The 18081-nt window shown below is 44.0% G+C and overlaps 1 protein-coding gene across 1 annotated transcript in view; it reads left to right on the top strand.

The window, feature by feature from the left end:
- DOCK2 (dedicator of cytokinesis 2) overlaps positions 1 to 18081 on the top strand; it is a 536841-nt gene that overhangs the window by 155440 nt on the left and 363320 nt on the right. Inside the window, exon 27 of the mRNA XM_060240619.1 lies at positions 13331 to 13426. Coding sequence (XP_060096602.1) covers positions 13331 to 13426 — 96 coding nt within the window. The remainder of the gene's footprint in view (positions 1 to 13330; positions 13427 to 18081) is intronic.

Below are 18081 nucleotides of genomic sequence, written 5' to 3'. Positions count from 1 at the left end.
TGAAGCCAGCTGGGTGACTTTGGGTCAGTCACAGTTCTGAGAGCTCTCTCAGCCCTCCCCAAATAGGTCTAGCTTGCCACCTTAAAGAGTTAGAACTTAAGGCTACCAGACAGTCTTCAGATCTCCTTGCTATAGTACCCACAATGCCCTTCATAATTAATTAATTAACCCCACTGTCCTGCAAAAATTTTCTGCAGCCGTGATCATTATCTAGGTTTATAAATGAATCCAGTAGAATATGAACAAGCCTGTAACACTAAACTTCAATAGAATTGTGTAGCTTCCCCTTTGAGATCTAAAATGTAGTGATTTGAAATAATTATGGAATAAAACATAGTATGGATATAATGTGCTTTCAGTATTCTTTTTGATTTATTATATAGTCATCACATAGGACTGAGCGATATGTTTTACCCTTTATCACATGCTTGCCTATGATAATGCTAAATTAACTAGTTGACAGGGTTATGATTTTCATATGAAAAGGATATATTGAAAACATCTTATTTAGCTTGCTCTCTCCCTTATTTTGACGTAACATTTAATTGTGGTCCTTCGCTGCTTGGTAAAGTTGCTATTGCCTTTATTTAATTCTTTTGTGAATTTATAGTCCATCCTTTCCCATTGCGGGTTCAGGGTGGGTTACAGCATAGTGAAATAATTAAAATCCAACAGTAAAACAATTAAATAATTAAAACAATTAGATAAAAACAGCATGGATGGTGTAAGCACATTATACCCGCCTTGCAGGATAGGGCAGGGTATAAGTCTCAAAATACAAATTAGGACACAGATGTCATAGGTGTCCTAGATATCAGAAATGTCAAAAATATCGGCCCAGTCTCCAGCTATCAGGATGGTAAATCAGTGTAGGGAGGCCAGTTAGATTGTATAATCAGTAAGGCAAGGACGTCCGCTTGTCTCAGCTAAAAGCAGGGCGGAACAGCTCAGTTTTACAGGCGCTATGGAATGGTAGTAAATCTGGTAGGGCCTGATTCCACCAGGTAGGGGCCAGGGCCGAAAAGGCCCTGGCTGGATGTCCTTTGGGCCAGGGATAGTCAGAAGATGTTGATAGGCCAATCGTAATATTCTCTGGGGCTCATGTGGGGAGAGACAGTCCCGCAGGTATGTCGGTCCCAGGTCGCACAAGGCTTTAAATGTCAGTATTAGAACCTTGAAGCGGATCCGATACTCGATTGGTAGCCAGTGCAAGCTGCACAGCATCAGCCACCTGCCTGTAAAGGCAGTTCAGTCAGCAGTCGCGCTGCAGCATTTTGCACCAGCTGGAGTTTCTGGATCAGCCTCAGGGGCAAGCCTGCGTAGAGCGAGTTACAGTAGTCCAGCCTGGAAGTCACTGTTGCATGAACCGCTGTAGCTAAGTCCTGGGGAGCCAGATAGGGCGCGAGCTGTTTGACCTGCCAAAGATGGTAAAATCAGTCATTCTCCTTTTTAAAAAATTATTATTTTTATTAACTCTTATAATATTAAGCATTACAACGTATGTTTGTTTCATTTACAAAAAGCCCTTCCACCCCCCCATCCCTCCCCATCTACTCTTAATCTTTCCCCCTCAGCCACGGGCACAAAGTCTTGAGCTTCCACTGAATGTCCTTCCTTCTTTGTTCCGACATCCAATCTAAATAGAGCTTCCATCTGGACTCGATTTCCTTGGCTTTATCTTCCCACTATCTTGATTGATGCTACGATGTCAGACTGTATAAAACCAAACAAATAATTGTGCCAGATATCTATTGACCATTTACTTTTATCTTTCCAACCCATAGCAATGACCGCCTTCCCCGCTAATATCATTGCCTTGGCAAGGTTTTGAGTGGATCTATTTAGTACTGGACTTCCTATTGTACTTAACAACATCAGGTTAAAGCCGATGGTTAATGTTACATTACAGACTTTCCTGATAATTTCAATAATTTCCCCCCAGAAGGGCTTAACCTCATCGCATTCCCACCACATATGTGCGAACCAACCCTTAGTTTGTTTACAGTGCCAACACTTGGAACACTTGCACCTGCTAGCATGGCCTTGGGTCAGCCATAGCTCTGGCAGAGGTTGTCCTTGAAAGGGCAGCTGCTGTGAGAGCCCTCTCCAGCCCCACCCACCTCACAGGGTGTCTGTTGTGGGGGAGGAAGGGAAAGGAGATTGTGAGCCGCTCTGAGACTCTTCGGAGTGGAGGGCGGGATATAAATCCAATATCTTCATCTACCTCACAGGGTGTCAGTTGTGGGGTAGGAAGGTAAAGGAGATTGTGAGCTGCTCTGAGACTCTTCGGAGTGGAGGGTGGGATATAAATCCAAAATCTTCATCTACCTCACAGGGTGTCTGTTGTGGGGGAGGAAGGGAAAGGAGATTGTGAGCCGCTCTGAGACTCTTCAGAGTGGAGGGCGGGATATAAATCCAATATCTTCATCTACCTCACAGGGTGTCTGTTGTGGGGGGGAGGAAGGTAAAGGAGATTGTGAGCTGCTCTGAGACTCTTCAGAGTGGAGGGCGGGATATAAATCCAATATCTTCTTCTACCTCACAGGGTGTCTGTTGTGGGGGAGGAAGGGAAAGGAGATTGTGAGCCGCTCTGAGACTCTTCAGAGTGGAGGGCGGGATATAAATCCAATATCTTCATCTACCTCACAGGGTGTCTGTTGTGGGGGAGGAAGGTAAAGAAGACTGTGAGCTGCTCTGAGACACTTCAGAGTGGAGGGCGGGATATAAATCCAATATCTTCTTCTTCGTTGAATTCCATCAGTATCTTCTGGTGTGTTCTCTGCTCCTTCCAGTTTGGTGTCATCTGCAATTTAATGAGCAGCCCCTCCACACCCTCATCCAGATCATTGATAAAAATACTGAAAAGTACTGGGCCCAGAACCAAACCCTGTGGCATTTCAACTGGACACCTCCTTCCATTAAGATGAAATGCTTCTTGTTTTTTTTTTAACCCAAGCCAGAATTAGTTCTAAGGATTCCTGCACTGTTGACCTCTTATTAAAATCTTAAAGGACCAAATTTCAATTAAAAAAGAGCCGAGCGGAAAGTTCTTCAAGCTGGGACCCTTTTTGACAAAATCTAAACTTTAACCTAATTAGTCAGCATCTATTATGTGGAGTTCTTTGGGGAAGACTACAACATCTAATTAGAGATCTCTTGTGAGACCTTTAGCCCTGAGTTGCTCATTAGATTTATCAATGAAAAGGGAGTGAAGGAGAGGGAGAGGAAGAGAACAGCCTCTGAGGAAAACCCTGTCAGAACCCAGCAGCTGTATATGACAGGCCCTTTGAAAATGCCAAACCTGCCAAAAGGAATTGGGAAGACTGCCAAACAACCAGATGCTGCTTTTGGAAAGCGAGGTACCCCACTGTGGCATCAGGCACTGTAATCGCTGATCAAAGTAAAAGGATGAAGGGTAGAATGCATAGGGAAATAAGATTAGGTACAAGGCCATCATCTGCAAGTTTAACAGCTTCAAGAAACTGGAAACACTGATATAATACTGCATATTTATTTTCAGTTAGACTCTGCAAGGTGCGTGTCCAATATTTTTGGTGTTTGTATATGCATGGGTGGTACGTTAGTGAAAGGTGTGTGCAACTACAATAGGGAGAAATTAAGATTAATAATTATTAGGGTTTGTAGAAACTTTCGGGCTCAAGTGCCGTATTCTACTGGAAAAAGTTTTCCTTCCAGACGTTTCGTTCTCAGCTGCGGAGAACATCCTCAGTGGCGTTGCAGCCAGAACAGGCGCTCTGACCTTCTTGGCTGCTGTGCATTGAGTGGGGCCAGGGCTGCTGGAGAGCTGCTATTTCTAGGTTGGAGGGGGTGTGGTGAAAGGGCAATTGGTTTGTGGATGTGCCCATTGTTTGGTGGGGCTTCCTTCTCCAGTAGAACACGGCACTTGAGCCCGAAAGTTTCTACAAACCCTAATGATGTTACCAGCCGTGAAAACCTGAAATCTTTGATAAGATTAATAATTTTTGATGGCAGCTACTGTCAGTTGAATAAATAAAGTCAGAAGAGCACAAAAACTTTTACACTAGTGGGTGACAACTCTCTTAGGCAATAGTTTCATGAGATGTGAAAAGGTGGTTTCAATTAGGTGTACTGTATATGTACGAATGTGAGGGGCCTGTTCAGATGCTGTTTTCTCACAGATACTGAGTTTAGCCATTTTGTACACAAAGACAAACGATTGTTCAAATTGAGAGAGCCAGCTGAGGAATACCCCAGACTCTGTTCATTTCTGCATGGAGTCTTGCTCCAGCTTGGCTTCTTAAAAATAGTATCATTTACCAGGCGTTGCTCTGTTGATTTCCTCCCAGTGTTATCTTGTGCATTTTAAGATCTCCTATGCACTGATGTTTCTGAAAGGAACACTTCTAAAGCATTTCTGAAGTCTGTATGGTATACTGCACTCTTACCGGTCTAGCCCACATCCAATGACTTCCATGGTCCATTTCCTAGCCACCTCCTTCCATTTTCCCTGGCCATGTCCGTTTCATGTCTCTCTTCCTAAACTCCCTTGCTGCTCTGCCAAACATAATAACCCATACTTTAAATTCTGACCTACTTTTTCATTCATTTATGTTATTCTCAAAAATGCGATGTTGTGTTATATATAGTACCAAATAAAAAAGTCCTCCTTCCTCACCGTTCCAGTTTTTAATTTCTAAGAATGCTGATTTTCCAAAATGACAATAAATAGTAGACTGCGCAACTGCTGTGCTGGCTTTCCTTGCAATTCTGAGACCCCATCAGACTTTTTATTTCCCTCCTCCATCAAAGCGACTTCCACACACATCACTGAGCAGGAGCAGACTAGGTTACCACCAAGGGTGCCAAAATCCTAACCCACACATCTACACCCACCCTCCACAGGATACATAACCTTGTGGTGACTTGTGCTCCAGGCCTCCTCTCTCCCCAGAAGGTGCCCCAATCCTCCAGTATTTTCAATGTAGGGAAAGCATTTTTAAAGGAGTGCGGTCCCTTTAAATGTGATGGCCAGAACTCCCTTCAGAGTTCAATTGTGCTTCTTCCTCCCCCTCTCCAAGAAGGAGAAGATGATATTGGATTTATATCCCACCCTCCACTCCAAAGAGTCTCAGAGCGGCTCACAATCTCCTTTACCTTCTTCCCCTCCACAACAGACACCCTGTGAGGTAGATGAAGATATTGGATTTATATCCCACCCTCCACTCCGAAGAGTCTCAGAGCGGCTCACAATCTCCTTTACCTTCCTCCCCCACAACAGACACCCTGTGAGGTGGGTGGGGCTGAGAGGGCTCTCACAGCAGCTGTGCTTTCAAGGACAACCTCTGCCAGAGCTATGGCTGACCCAAGGCTGTTCCAGCAGCTGCAAGTGGAGGAGTGGGGAATCAAACCCGGTTCTCCCAGATAAGAGTCCGCACACTTAACTACTACACCAAACTGGCTCTCCAGGAGCCTCCTGGTAAGTTCCCCACTGACTTGTCAGCCTTACCTGGCAACACTAAACTAGATTGGCCAATGGTCTAATCCAGTGGGGCTGTTCTTGTATTCTTATAACCTTTCCCTTTGTTTCTGGTATTTAGAATTATTTTTTTAGTAGGCTTAGGGCGTTTTCGCACTGACCTTCTAGTGGCGCGACCACCCTCTTCACACCGGAGGATCTGCCTGGATTTCGCAGAAGAAGCGCCGGCGCACCCAAAAGAGCCGGCTACTTCCATCGCGAAACCCGCTCAAACGGAAACCGCCAAGAAGCAGGAAAACGTTTGAGCGGGTTTCGCGACGAAAGTCGCCGGCTCTTTTGGGTGCGCCGGCGCTTCTTGTGCGAAATCCGGGCAGATCCTCCGGTGTGAAGAGGGTGGTCGCGCCACTAGAAGGTCAGTGCGAAAACGCCCTTAGTGTTCTGCATCTTAGCATGTACATAACCCTATGTAATTCCCTCCCCCACCCCCCCACCTCCCAAAAATGCTGCTAAAGAATCAGAAGAGGAAACACAAATCACTTGTGTTCTTTTCAGATATATCTTTAAACCATTTGTATCCACTTTAAGCAAGGTGAGAATGAAAAAAAATGGGAAACCATTAGCAGAGATTGCTGAAGTATAAACACAGCCTATAGTATGGATCATTACACATGAATACTAGACAATTGGTGGGTACACTAAACATGACTATAATGCATAACGATATGGAGAGAATTTGCAGAAGGAGAACCATTCCTAATCATTGCTCAAATGCTAAATAATACTATTGGACTTCCTACCAGTTTTCAGTTTTTCAGTCTTTTGCTCCTACTGTTCTCAAATACAGTTAGTCCAAGGTATATCTGTTGAGAAAGAATTGAATTTCAGAAGGGTTGCTAACTCTTGAAATAAAAATATATCTCATGAATAATAAATTTGTGAAGTCCTGCACTGGCCATGTTATTAGAGACAGTCAACTGGAAACTTGAGTCCTTGGTGCATCTGTAAATTCCAAATTTGGAACAAGCAAATCACAATATACGTTTTCGAAAATAAATGGATAAAATCAAGTTTCTCAAGGACTAACCTAGCAAGATGTCGTATTTTATATTTATTGCTTATTTTGTGTTCCCATGCCTGCTAAAATTCTCTGCCAACTCTCAGTTGACTTCCCTGCTGGGTGTCATAATTAGATCATTTGCTGTTGAAAGCCCAAGTGAGTTTAACTCTGCACCTCTACAGAGATATCAGGACAACTAAAATAGTTCTTCCTTACTTGTGCTTTGAACTAACTGCCAGTGTGCTTTGGCATATTGCAGGAGTTTAAACAGTTACCTTTTTGGTATCCTACTATCATATGGAATTTCAAGGGCTGTAGATAGGGTGCATCCCTGGTTTCTCTTTTCCTGTCAATGAGAATGTCATCCTCCTGGTTTGCAAGTGAAAGAAGGAATGAAAAAGAAGAGAGCTGGAGTGCTGGAGTGAGTGGAAAAGTCACTTGAATGTCTGGGAGCAGGAAGGGTGCCTTGCCCTGTCTTGGTCAATGTCCCCACTTACCATGGTGCGTCCTCTGCAGTGAGCCACCTCAAGGGGTCCAACTAGCTGGTTCCATGGCAGTCGGAGGAATCTTGCTGACCACTGGGGGTTTGGCTGGAAGGTGTGCCTGTTTCAGTCACACTTCCACAGCCCAGCTGGGCAGCAGGATTGCATGGGTGAGGCACAATGAGAGTCCAACCCAGTTGAGGTGAGACCTAGCCAAGGAAGTGATTGACCAGGAGGGGACAAGGGGGTGGGTCCCAGCTGGAAGGAAGTGGCAGAAGTCTCTGGCCCAAGCAATAGAACATGGAGAATGTAAAGGCTGTGAGGGCTTATTTAAACCCTCTCAGCCTCAGGCCAGGGAGAGAGGTGGTTGAGGCTGCTGCTCTCTCAGAACCAGCAAAAACAGAGGGCCAGAAGGTGAGGAGAAACAGGAGTAGGAACAGGAACAGCAGGCCTCAAGTGAGTACAGTCCCCTTCCCTACACAGCTGAGGCCCAAGAAACCTGGAGTGTCCAGCATGGCCCAAGCCTCTCAAGCTGAGTGAAATGGAACATGTTATAAATTCTGTTTGCAGTCTCTATGAAGGGACAGTAACAGTGGCAAAGAGAAAAAAAAAAACCTTCTTTGCCACCGCAGAGTCAGCACCTACAATTATTGAGGTGATTTATCACCTATTAATAAAAAGATCTTATCTTGTAGAGACACTGACTGAACCTGCCACTTAGTATTTCTCTGACTTGAGCCAACTTGGATGCCTTTTTGATACAAAATAGTAAATTCAGTATACACCTTGTCTCATGTATTATGCCTATTATAACTTGGGATAGACCCATGGTCCCGTTACATTATTTATTGAATGTCTCATACAATTGATTTACATTGTTTTATGATTGTGTGGTCTACTTTACTTGAGAAAGGCAGGTTATAAACAAATAAAATAAAATACAGTAGAAATAGATATCCTAAGCATGGCCTAAGAAGGTAATGTCAGCATAAATGCTGAAGGTGCTTTTTCCAAAATGAATCCTGAGAACACTTCCATGAGCCAGCTAGGCAAATAGTAAGCCTGCAGTACCCCAAAATAGGGCTGGTACCCAATGCAAGGTATATACAGTCAAAGCTGAGCATAGGTGCACCTGGAGCAGAAGCAGGGATGGGATATGGAGAGAAAGTTTATAGAAGAAAAGTAGGACAGATGATGTTAGGTCACTGCTGTCCTAAAGAAGGGATACTGTCATCTGTTGTCAGTGGCAGAAGAAGATTCAGGGATGGGAAACAGCTCAATTGAGGGATGAAGATGTTGAAAAGCTTTTTTAAAGATGTTTCCAAGCTTCTAGAAGGAGGCCTAAGGTCCCTTGTTGGGTATCTGCAAACCACTTCCACCCCTTGTGGGTTTGCATTACTTTGGGGGGGGGGGGGGGAAGAACATTGTTGCCTTCTGTCTGGTCTGGAAACGTATGAATGAACAAGAGATGAGCTATTCTGTCTGATCAAGTATATGATGAGGTTATCACAAAAGTTTACATTGTGAGAAGCAGAGGGGTATGGCTCAGTGGAGAGTATCTGTTTTGCTTGCAGAAGGTCCCATCTTGGACCCCATAATCCAGTTAAAATGATGAGACAGGAAAAATGATAATAAAAAAGGATGCGATAGTAATGATGCGAAAGATGTCCGCTTGAGACCCTGGAGAGCTGCTTGCTTGTCAGAATAGAAAATACTGCCTTGGATAAGCCGATGATCTGACACAGTAGAAGGCAGCTTCATGTGTTCATGAGTGGCCTGGTGTAGACTGCTGCTGGAAACATTTCTATGCTGCCTTTTATCCAATTTAGGGTCTCAAGGCAGAGAAAAATCAAAAACATTAAAACACACTCAATGCACAGCAGCCAAGAAGGTCAGAGCGCCTGCTCCGGCTGCAATGCCACTGAGGATGTTCTCCGCAGCTGAGAACGAAACGTCTGGAAGAAAAACTTTCTCCAATAGGACACGGCACTTGAGCCCGAAAGAGTCTACAAACCCTAATGATGTTACCAGCCGTGAAAACCTGAAATCTTTGATTAAAACACACTGTTAAATTACATAGTAAAAATGTAAAACAACAATTAAGCAAAACACATGCATAGTTAAAGCGCATACACAGAAAGAAGGGTGAGTGTGGGAATGACAGATGAAAAAAATAAGTTTTCACCAGCTGATGGAAGACAATGATGGAGGATGATAGATGGATCTCCCTGGGGAAGAAATTTTGTGATTTCAGTGCCATGATTGAGAAGGCCAGTTCTTGAGTTGCCTTCTATCTAACTTCAGATTATGAGGGCACCCAAAGAAGGGTCCTGAAGCTGACCTCAGTAGTTGGGTAGTTCATGTAGAAGTAGGTGGTCCTTAAGGTATGTTTGATCCAAGCCATATAAGGCTTTAAAGCTTGATACTTTGAATTGGGCCCAGGAGCTAATAGAGAGCCAGTGTAGGTGGAGCAAAACTGGAGTGTTGTGGTTCCAGTGACCTCTCTAGTTAACATTCTGGAAACAGCATTCTCTATCAGCTGTCCCTTCCGAACGCACTTCAAGGGCAGTACAAAATACAGTACATTGCAGCAGCAAACTAGATTATATCAATGCATGTATCACAGATGCAAGGTCTTTTTTTTGCCCAGAAGACACTGCAACTGGCTCAGCAGCCAAAGCTGGTGAATGGCACTTCTGACCACTGCTGCAAACAATGATAGCTAATTATAGCCAGGGGATTCGGGAATCAGTATGTTTTTTTTTTCAGTCTGCTGGACTCTTGATTACACTATTGATCAATGTTTTCTGGTTTGCGATCTCTTCACATCTGGCTGCGCAAGGCCTGAGGATCTGTGGGGGTTGGGGATACCTGGGGAGGGAGTGCTTTTTGAGGTAAAAGGTGGGCATTGATGGGCTTGGCATGGGGTGAGATCAGACTGGGAATTTGCTGCAGCAGTCTCTTGGCTTTTGAAAAGACAATCCTGTTTGAGACGCACTGCAGCGATCAGATGGTGCTGGCAACACAGCCGCAGCCCTGTGACGTTACGGCAGGCTGCACACATACAGAGGGGAGCAATCACATTGCTCTTGCACTTCTACGGAGTGCCTGGCCAATCACGTGGCTGGAAACATGCCACGGAAGTGCCTCATCATCTTTGCCACTGGGAAGTTCCGGGCGTCTGTTTAAAGTGTTCTGGAGGCATTGCAGCGCAAGGTAAGTGCGAGTGGGCCACAGAGGAGAGATGTACACATGTGATCACATCCATTAAATCTGGAGTTGGGGGTTGGCTGTTGTAATGTACTCAGAGACGAGACGTGCTGAAGGCAAGATGCTTTGTTGGATGGTACGTCACAGAACAGGGCAACGCGGGCCGGGACCCCCTTTTTATACATTCAACCCGGAACAGCCGTCTAGCTGGCCAGTCCAATCCTGGCCAGTCAAACTTCCCGCCACTGATCTTGATTGGCGGAGTCTTTTCCCGCGCTGCGCAGGGCGGCCAAGGGACTTCCCCTGGTCGCCTCTGCTGCATGGCCGCGCGGTGCTTAAGTTAAGCCCAAGACACTACAGCTGTGGAGGGCCAAAATGCCCTTCTGATCTCACCCATAGATTCTACGGTCTGTCAATGCTATACTGTGGCATTTTTTTTACAAGGAGTGTGTGATTTTGTGATTAAGTTACACTGGTACATTGCTGATGTAGCAGTCTAGCAGGATCGTATGATCATCCTGTAAGCCATCCTTTAACAACTAATGATGAAAAAAATGTGTGTTTTTTAAATTATGTGGTGCCCTTAAAGAGGGGGGGGGAGTAGTATAACATTAAAATCAATATGTTCCATACACATGTTAAGCCAACTGAAGCACAAGATAATACTAGAATACAGATGAGGAAATTAATAGAGAAAGCTTTCAGACTAGTGATGCATCTGGGGAAAATGAAAAGTTGGCCAACTTTTTTGGTAATTCTGTAGGAAAGGCTTTTAGCTGAAGCAGAAAATCAATGGTTCATTACATAATACTAAAATATACTTCCACATAAAAAACAGTTGTGATTTTTATAATATACAGTACTGCAGCCTCTTAGTCTTCTTTTAGTAATAAAACCCATGGCATGGTGGCAAATCCCAGCTCCCTCATTGGTTGGATGTGGCATGCCAACTATTGGCTAATGAATCGTCTGTCACCGTCTCTGGCCTCCCATTGGCTGACTTCCCTGCCCCCACCTACTGCAGGCCTAAGAATGCTGAACAAACCACCAAGACAGTCTTATCTCAGAAAGAGACATATCTCTGATGTGTCTTTCTGTCTCCTCTGTCAACTGGCTTCAGACTGCCATTCTACTGTGGCCTCATGAAAGACATCGTGGCTGCTGCCAGCAACAGACTGCTGCCGCCCTATCAATAGCCCACACAGACAGCCTCCCAGCACACACAGCCTCTGAAGGCAGCTGAAATAGCCAGGGAGCCTGGCACCACTGGGAGCATTTCCTCAGAGGGCATGGATGTCCCACCTTTATTATCTTGCCTGCCTCTTTCCTATCACTCCCTCTCTCCTGCTTTCCTTCAGCCTTGCCCCAGGACGGTTGCCTAAGAAGGAGATAGGGAAGCCTCACAGGGTTGTTGTTCAGATCAAAGGGGGGGGGGGAGGAATGCAAAGAATGATACAAGCTGCTTCCCCCCACTGTGAAGAAAGACTGTCCTTTACCTATGTAGAGACTGCAGGGTTGTCAACTCCAGGTTAGGAAATTCCTGGAGATTTGATGGGTGGGGGGAAGGGGTGGGGTTTGAGGAGGGATGGGACCTCAGACAGGTATAATATGGTTTCCTCCTGGGGAACCACTGTTGCCAATCTCCAGGTGAGGACTAGAAATCACTCAGAATTACAACTGTTCTCCAGATGGCAGAGATCAGCTCCCCTTGAGGGGGAGGAGTGAATGCCTTCACTTGGGTGGGAAGACAGCAAGGGGGGCACTTGCCCAGCTTCCTTCTAGAGCCAGTTGTATTTTTTTTCACAATGGGCCTTACTCTTAGTCCCACATAAACCTGCTCATTATTTGGATGTATCCTTCTGAAGCCATCCTCTGATTCCACTCAGCATCTTGGGTGGTAGTCACCAAGGAGAGGACTGTTCCATCTATGGCAACATGTCTTCTGAATGTACTCCTCCATGAGGTTTTCCTGGAGCCTTCATTTGTTGTGATTTAGGCTCCAAGAGATGTCTTTTCAGTTGATTTGTGTTAGCAATTGTGTGGCATCTTTTAGATTTTTTCCCCTTTGGTGTTACTGATGCTGTTTTGTTTAGCCACTTTGAATGTGCATATTGGCAGAACTGCATAGAAATAGTTTAATGAATTATTAAATTCAGAAGGCCATCATGAGTAGCATAATTAATACCAAGCAGGTACTAAAACTTTAGTGTAACTGCCTGCATTATTAATTGGTACACTTCCGGGATGGTAGTATTTCAGAAGTTTGGTAATGTTAATTGTTTGAATACCACACCAAAAAGTCTTTGGGCATTTTCGCACTCACCTTCAGCCGGCGCGACCCCCCTCTTCACCGCGCAGGATCTGCGCGGATTTCGCACTAAACGCCGCGGAGCAGCCGGAAGAGCCGGAAACTCCCGGCGCAAAAGCAGCGCAAATGGAAACTGCTTTTTGGCGGTTTCCGTTTGCGCCGCAAAAGCACCGGGAGTTTCCGGCTCTTCCGGCTGCTCCACGGTGTTTAGTGCGAAATCCGCGCAGATCCTGCGCGGTGAAGAGGGGGGTCGCGCCGGCTGAAGGTGAGTGCGAAAACGCCCTTTATGTTGTCAAAATAGCACAAAGAGAGTTAGTTGGTTGAATTCTTCTTTCTGTACCTAGCCAAGGGGTTCTGGAATTTTAGCCCGGTTGTTGGACCTCCTGATGGCACCTGGGTTTTGGCCACTGTGTAACACAGAATGTTGAACTGTATGGCCATATATGGCTCCGACATGGCTTCTCCTATGTTCTTAGATTTCTGCAGGTGCAAAAAGGAAGGGTCATTTTGACAATTCCCTTCTCCTACAGCAATCCAAAATGTCCTCTGAAAAGTTGCTCCTGTGGGAATGTGAGATCCCCAGGAATACTTGAGGGGATTGGTGAGCATCATCATTTTTGCAGCATGGAAATTGAGGCAGGACTCAATCCCCTGTATTAAGCTACTTCAAGAGCCAATTTGCTCTTGAAGTACCATTGGAGGTGATAGTGATTGTCAGGTATTAAGCTCATATGGTAAAGATTAAATCTTCCTATGAAGATTCTTTGTAGAATGTCCTCCTTGTAATCTCATAAATAATTGTATCTGCTTTGCAGGAGTCAATTTACCAGCATATTCAAGAAATAATGATCCAATTGCTACGCACTATTAACAGGACTGTCATCAGAATGGGAAGAGATGACCCCTTAATTGTGAGTAATTCATTTTGTAAATATGTTTATTAATAGGACTTGTGGTACAGCTTGCACCGCAAGCACTACCTGCAGATTGTCAATGGAAAATATAAAGCAAGTAGGCAGAAACCATTCTGGAATTTAAAAGGCTGCTACTTCCAGTCCAGAACCCATCATCTGCCAGTGAGCAGGCAGAAAGAGAGAGGAATACGAAGACCTCTTCACCTGGCCTAATAATGCCTATTGCCGCTTTCTGCAGCACCTTAAAGAGTAGCAAGCTTTTATTCCAGCTTAAGCTTTCATGGACTAGAGCTCACCTTTTTAGATGTGATGCAGTTGCTCTTCACCTTTTGTGAAGGTAATATGAAAAACAGACAAACAGCAGGGTCAAGTGGCCGTGAAATGCAGCAAGTACAAGATGAAATATAAAAAAAATTAAATCTGGCCAAGAGACTTTTCACTAGTTTGCTGACCTAGTTAACATCTGAAATGGGATGGGAATTCCAGATTTTGCTAAAATATCTAACATCCGTATCGACTAAGAAATTCAAAGTCCTTTCTGAGCCCTGGAGGAGATAGCATTCGTTGTGAGTTTGGCAGTGGGTGGGATCAGATGAGTTGGTTGCCACGGTGGCCTATCGGCTTAAAAAAACTGATCCAAGTTGAGTGTGCTGCAGTGATCAGACAGTGCCTGCCCAGCGGCCAAGATAGGCATGGGACACACATGTACAGAGTGTTCACTCTGCTCCTGCGCATGCATGGCATGCCCAGGCTGGTCACAAGGCTGGAAACGTGCCATAGATGCGCGGCAAGGACTTTGCACTGGGAAGTTCCAGGTGGCTATTTCATGCATATGGGAATCATCCTATGATGAGGTAAGGATCAGCAGGTTGTGGAGAGCAGATGTGCATATGTGATCGCACGCATTAACTCCGGGGGTGGGGGCTGGCTATGGCAGTCCAAAAAGCCCATCTGATCGCAACCAGTAATTCAGCACTTCCATACTGAGTTTTCCCTTTATTTCACAGGAGAGTTTTGGCATTTAGATCAGCAACACCCTGTCCTATAAGACTGAAATGTTCTCCTGTGGATTTCGGCGTTTTGCAGTTTGTAATATTAGATTTATGTCCGTTTATTCTTTTAATTGAATTTAATTTTATGTAGGGAATGTGCCATTTTTCCTATTTAGAGATCATTGTTGTTGCACAGTGACATATATTATTATTGTACCATAGGCAGTGGATGAGCCCAAGATGGAATAGCTGATTTTACTGGTTCCTGTAGCCTGAGTGTTTGTAGGGGCAGAACTGGCATTTTAGTTTGTGACAGAGTCAGATTCCAAGGTTTGTGTCTGTTAGGTGACCCACTCACTTCTTGGATGGCTCCAATCAGCTATACTGCAGATGGAAAAGATATCCATGTTTAATCATAACATTTCCACCAGTTTCTGCTTAGGTTTCCACATATTCTACTGCAGATTCTGCTATATATCTGCACCTGTAAAAACATTTCTTGCCAGAATAATACAGATAAACAATTTACACTGAGGTGAGAGAACTGTCCAGAATGATCGGCGGGGAGGGCGGGATATAAGTAAAACTTATTATTATTATTATTATTATCATGTGTACAGACACTTATTCTCAGTATGATATGAATAAGATTGCAGTTTTATTCTAGTCACTAGATTGGATCCAGCGCAGAATTTCCGGTTGTGTTAGAACTCTTGTGTAAGTGAAAACATGAAAAAAATACCGTTATAGCTGCTTGTTAAGTCAAACACTGTATCCTCACTTGCTTGAACAAGGTCTTGTCCAACCAACTTCTGAGCACTGTGGTACACAGATAAGAAAGCAGTATGTGTTCCGCAAAATTGTGTACAAGTGGAACTGTACTAAGTCTGTTTACGTTTCCACTTGTGCATCATGGGATCTGTTGGTTCATTTGTTTTGCCAAGAATATTTAAAAAGAGTGTCTCCCTTTCTGCCATTAAATTTGGTTATATTTATTATGCTTTAAATATTAATCCTTAGAATGTAGTAACCTTTAGCATTTATTTAATATTACAAATATTATACCCACAATATTTAATATTATTTAATACTGTAAACAGATGTAAAGAGTTCGCAAAATCCCATCAAATCACAGCTGATAGTGAACATGTAGGGTTTTTAAGGCAAGAGATGTTCAGAGATGCTTGCCATTGCCTGACCCTGCTTAGAGACCATGGACTTCTTTGGCAATCTCTCATTAGAAGTGTGCACTTAGTAGAAGAGCTAAATGAATACCCCAGACATACCTTATTGGTGAGCAGCAAGTGAACTCAGAAGGCATTTAAACTTTAAATAGTGGTGGCACAACTCCATGAGTTCAGAAGGCATTTAAACTTTAAATGCCTTCTGAACTCATGGAGTTGTGCCACCACTGTGGCACAACTTAGCGACTGAACTCAGAAGACTTTTAACCTTTAAATGTCTTTTGAACTTGCCAAGTCATGCTGCTTCCATGGCGTGACTCATTGAGTGGACTCAGAAGGCATTTAAACTCACTGAGTTGCCCCGCAGTGGCAGCATGACTCCACAAGTTCACTATACTGAATTCCATTATACCCTATGGGGATAGTCTCCATAGGGCATAAGGGAGCCAAATAAATTTGGGTTTCCCAAATATTTACCTAAATCCCAGTACAATACCAATACTGGAATTCAGGAATATTTGAGAATACTGATATTTTCCAGGCCTAGTAGACCAAAATTGGAAAAATAGAGTTTTGGGGGGTTTTTTGCACAACCCTATCTCACATCCGATATTGAGCAGGGCCAGCCCTGTTTAGCTTCTGAGATCTGATGAGATTGGGCTAGTCTGGGATTTCCAGGTCAGGGCTAACGTCTCTCATAAGAACAGAACAAGTCAGGATCAGCTTTACAAGACAGGTGAGTGTAAAGCTTATGAAAGTCCATGCGCAGTGTTCTGTTAGGTTTTCTTATTCTTTTTGTAATACAAATGTTAAAGGACATGATTTGAAATGTAAATGGGATTTTTTTTCACTTCAGTATCAAGGTGTTTTACAGAGTAAGAAACTGCCAAATTATTGAAGATAATTTTCCATATCCAAAGCAAATGATGAGATGAAGAGTCATTTTAAAAAAAATGTCTCCCCCACCCTCCGCCCCTTGCTTGTCTTGACATATGCAGGCTGGGTAGTCTGCTCTCAGAGCACCATGTACAGAAAATGATTTGTGTGGTAATTTAAAGGACAGTGTGCTATCAGGCTGCCAAATCTGATTGTAAGTGTAAACACTCCCAAACTGCTGTGCTACGAACAGAGTGTTGATCTTTGAAACATTGTTTGTTACATTTAAGAGCTGTTTGTATTCAGATTTTCCCCCTAATTCCATTTACATAACCCTATGCTTTTATTTTGGGCTATCTATTGTGTCCATGGCTACCAGACTATTGCTTTTGTCTCGTGGCATCACGATGATGTCAGCTTGATTCCAACTGAGTTAATGCCTACTTTTCATTGTGTGTTTGTGTGAAATTTCAAGCAGTGTATAACATATTATTAACATCAACTGTGAACATTTCTGGTGGGAAAAGGATTGTTGAATGGAAATAATACATTGCATATTTGTGTGCCATAAAATGTGTACACACTACTTAAGCCTTTTAGGTGGTCATCAGATCTCCCAAACACAATTCCATTAGCAGGTTTTTAAAAATCCCATTAAAATATCACAATGCTGTCCTAATAAATTTTAGACACCACCTCTGAACGCTGGTTTAGCAAAGGTGTGAAACAAATGTGTTATCAAGGCTCGCATCTTAGATGTACCTAAGGTATGGAACAGGGTGGCTAGATCTGAATGACCAAGATGATGCAACAGTCATCGCTGGACAAATGCTCTCTGAGCCACAGCAGCCACCTGGTTTTCTAAGGAGCACTCCCAAGCTAAAAACCTGGGGTTTAGAATTTAGAATTAAGGATTATTATTATTATTATTATTATTATTCAGGGTGGTGCACAATAGGTTAAAATAAACAGAATAATTTAATTTCAGTTTACAATAAAATCAACAGGACTTAGCAACAGCATAAGATTGTACATCACTCTCTCCTTTGGGTGAGTCAGGGATTGGTCACAGAGGAGGCCATAATGAGAGCTGCAGTGTGAGCCACTGCTGTTGTCATGAGCCCTGAGGAGGGGGAGCTGGAAGGGTTAACAGACCAGGAGGAACCAACAGCTGGGCCATCAATCACACCCTCAACATTCCAGGCACCCACCCCGGCTGTTGACAATCAGTCTCCTCCAAGCTCTCCTCCTCCCATCTCAAGAATGCGCACACACTGACAGAAAACAGACGCGCTGCCCGCCAATGCTTCAAATCTCTTAGCCCTGATTACTAGGGGAACTACGGCCACCCAGGAAGCAGGGTGATTGATGAGCCCATATAACTCACGCCCAGGACTTGACAACCTCGTGGAAGCAACAAGTCGATTCCCTGGCTTGCATCCACGCCCATTCCTGATTCCAGTTCGTGACTGGTTTGAATTCCTTGGCACCCTGACCTTTTGGCTTTGGACACTGACTTCTGCTTCTGGTTTGCGATTTTGCTGTGGTGACTCAGCTCCTGACTGACTCCTTGAACTTTGACTTCAGACTGGCTTTAGAC

Source organism: Heteronotia binoei, chromosome 5 (genome assembly GCF_032191835.1).
Source record: "Heteronotia binoei isolate CCM8104 ecotype False Entrance Well chromosome 5, APGP_CSIRO_Hbin_v1, whole genome shotgun sequence".
Lineage (NCBI taxonomy): Eukaryota > Metazoa > Chordata > Lepidosauria > Squamata > Gekkonidae > Heteronotia > Heteronotia binoei.
Note: the sequence above shows the minus strand (reverse complement) of the source record. Positions and strands in the feature narration are given on the sequence as shown.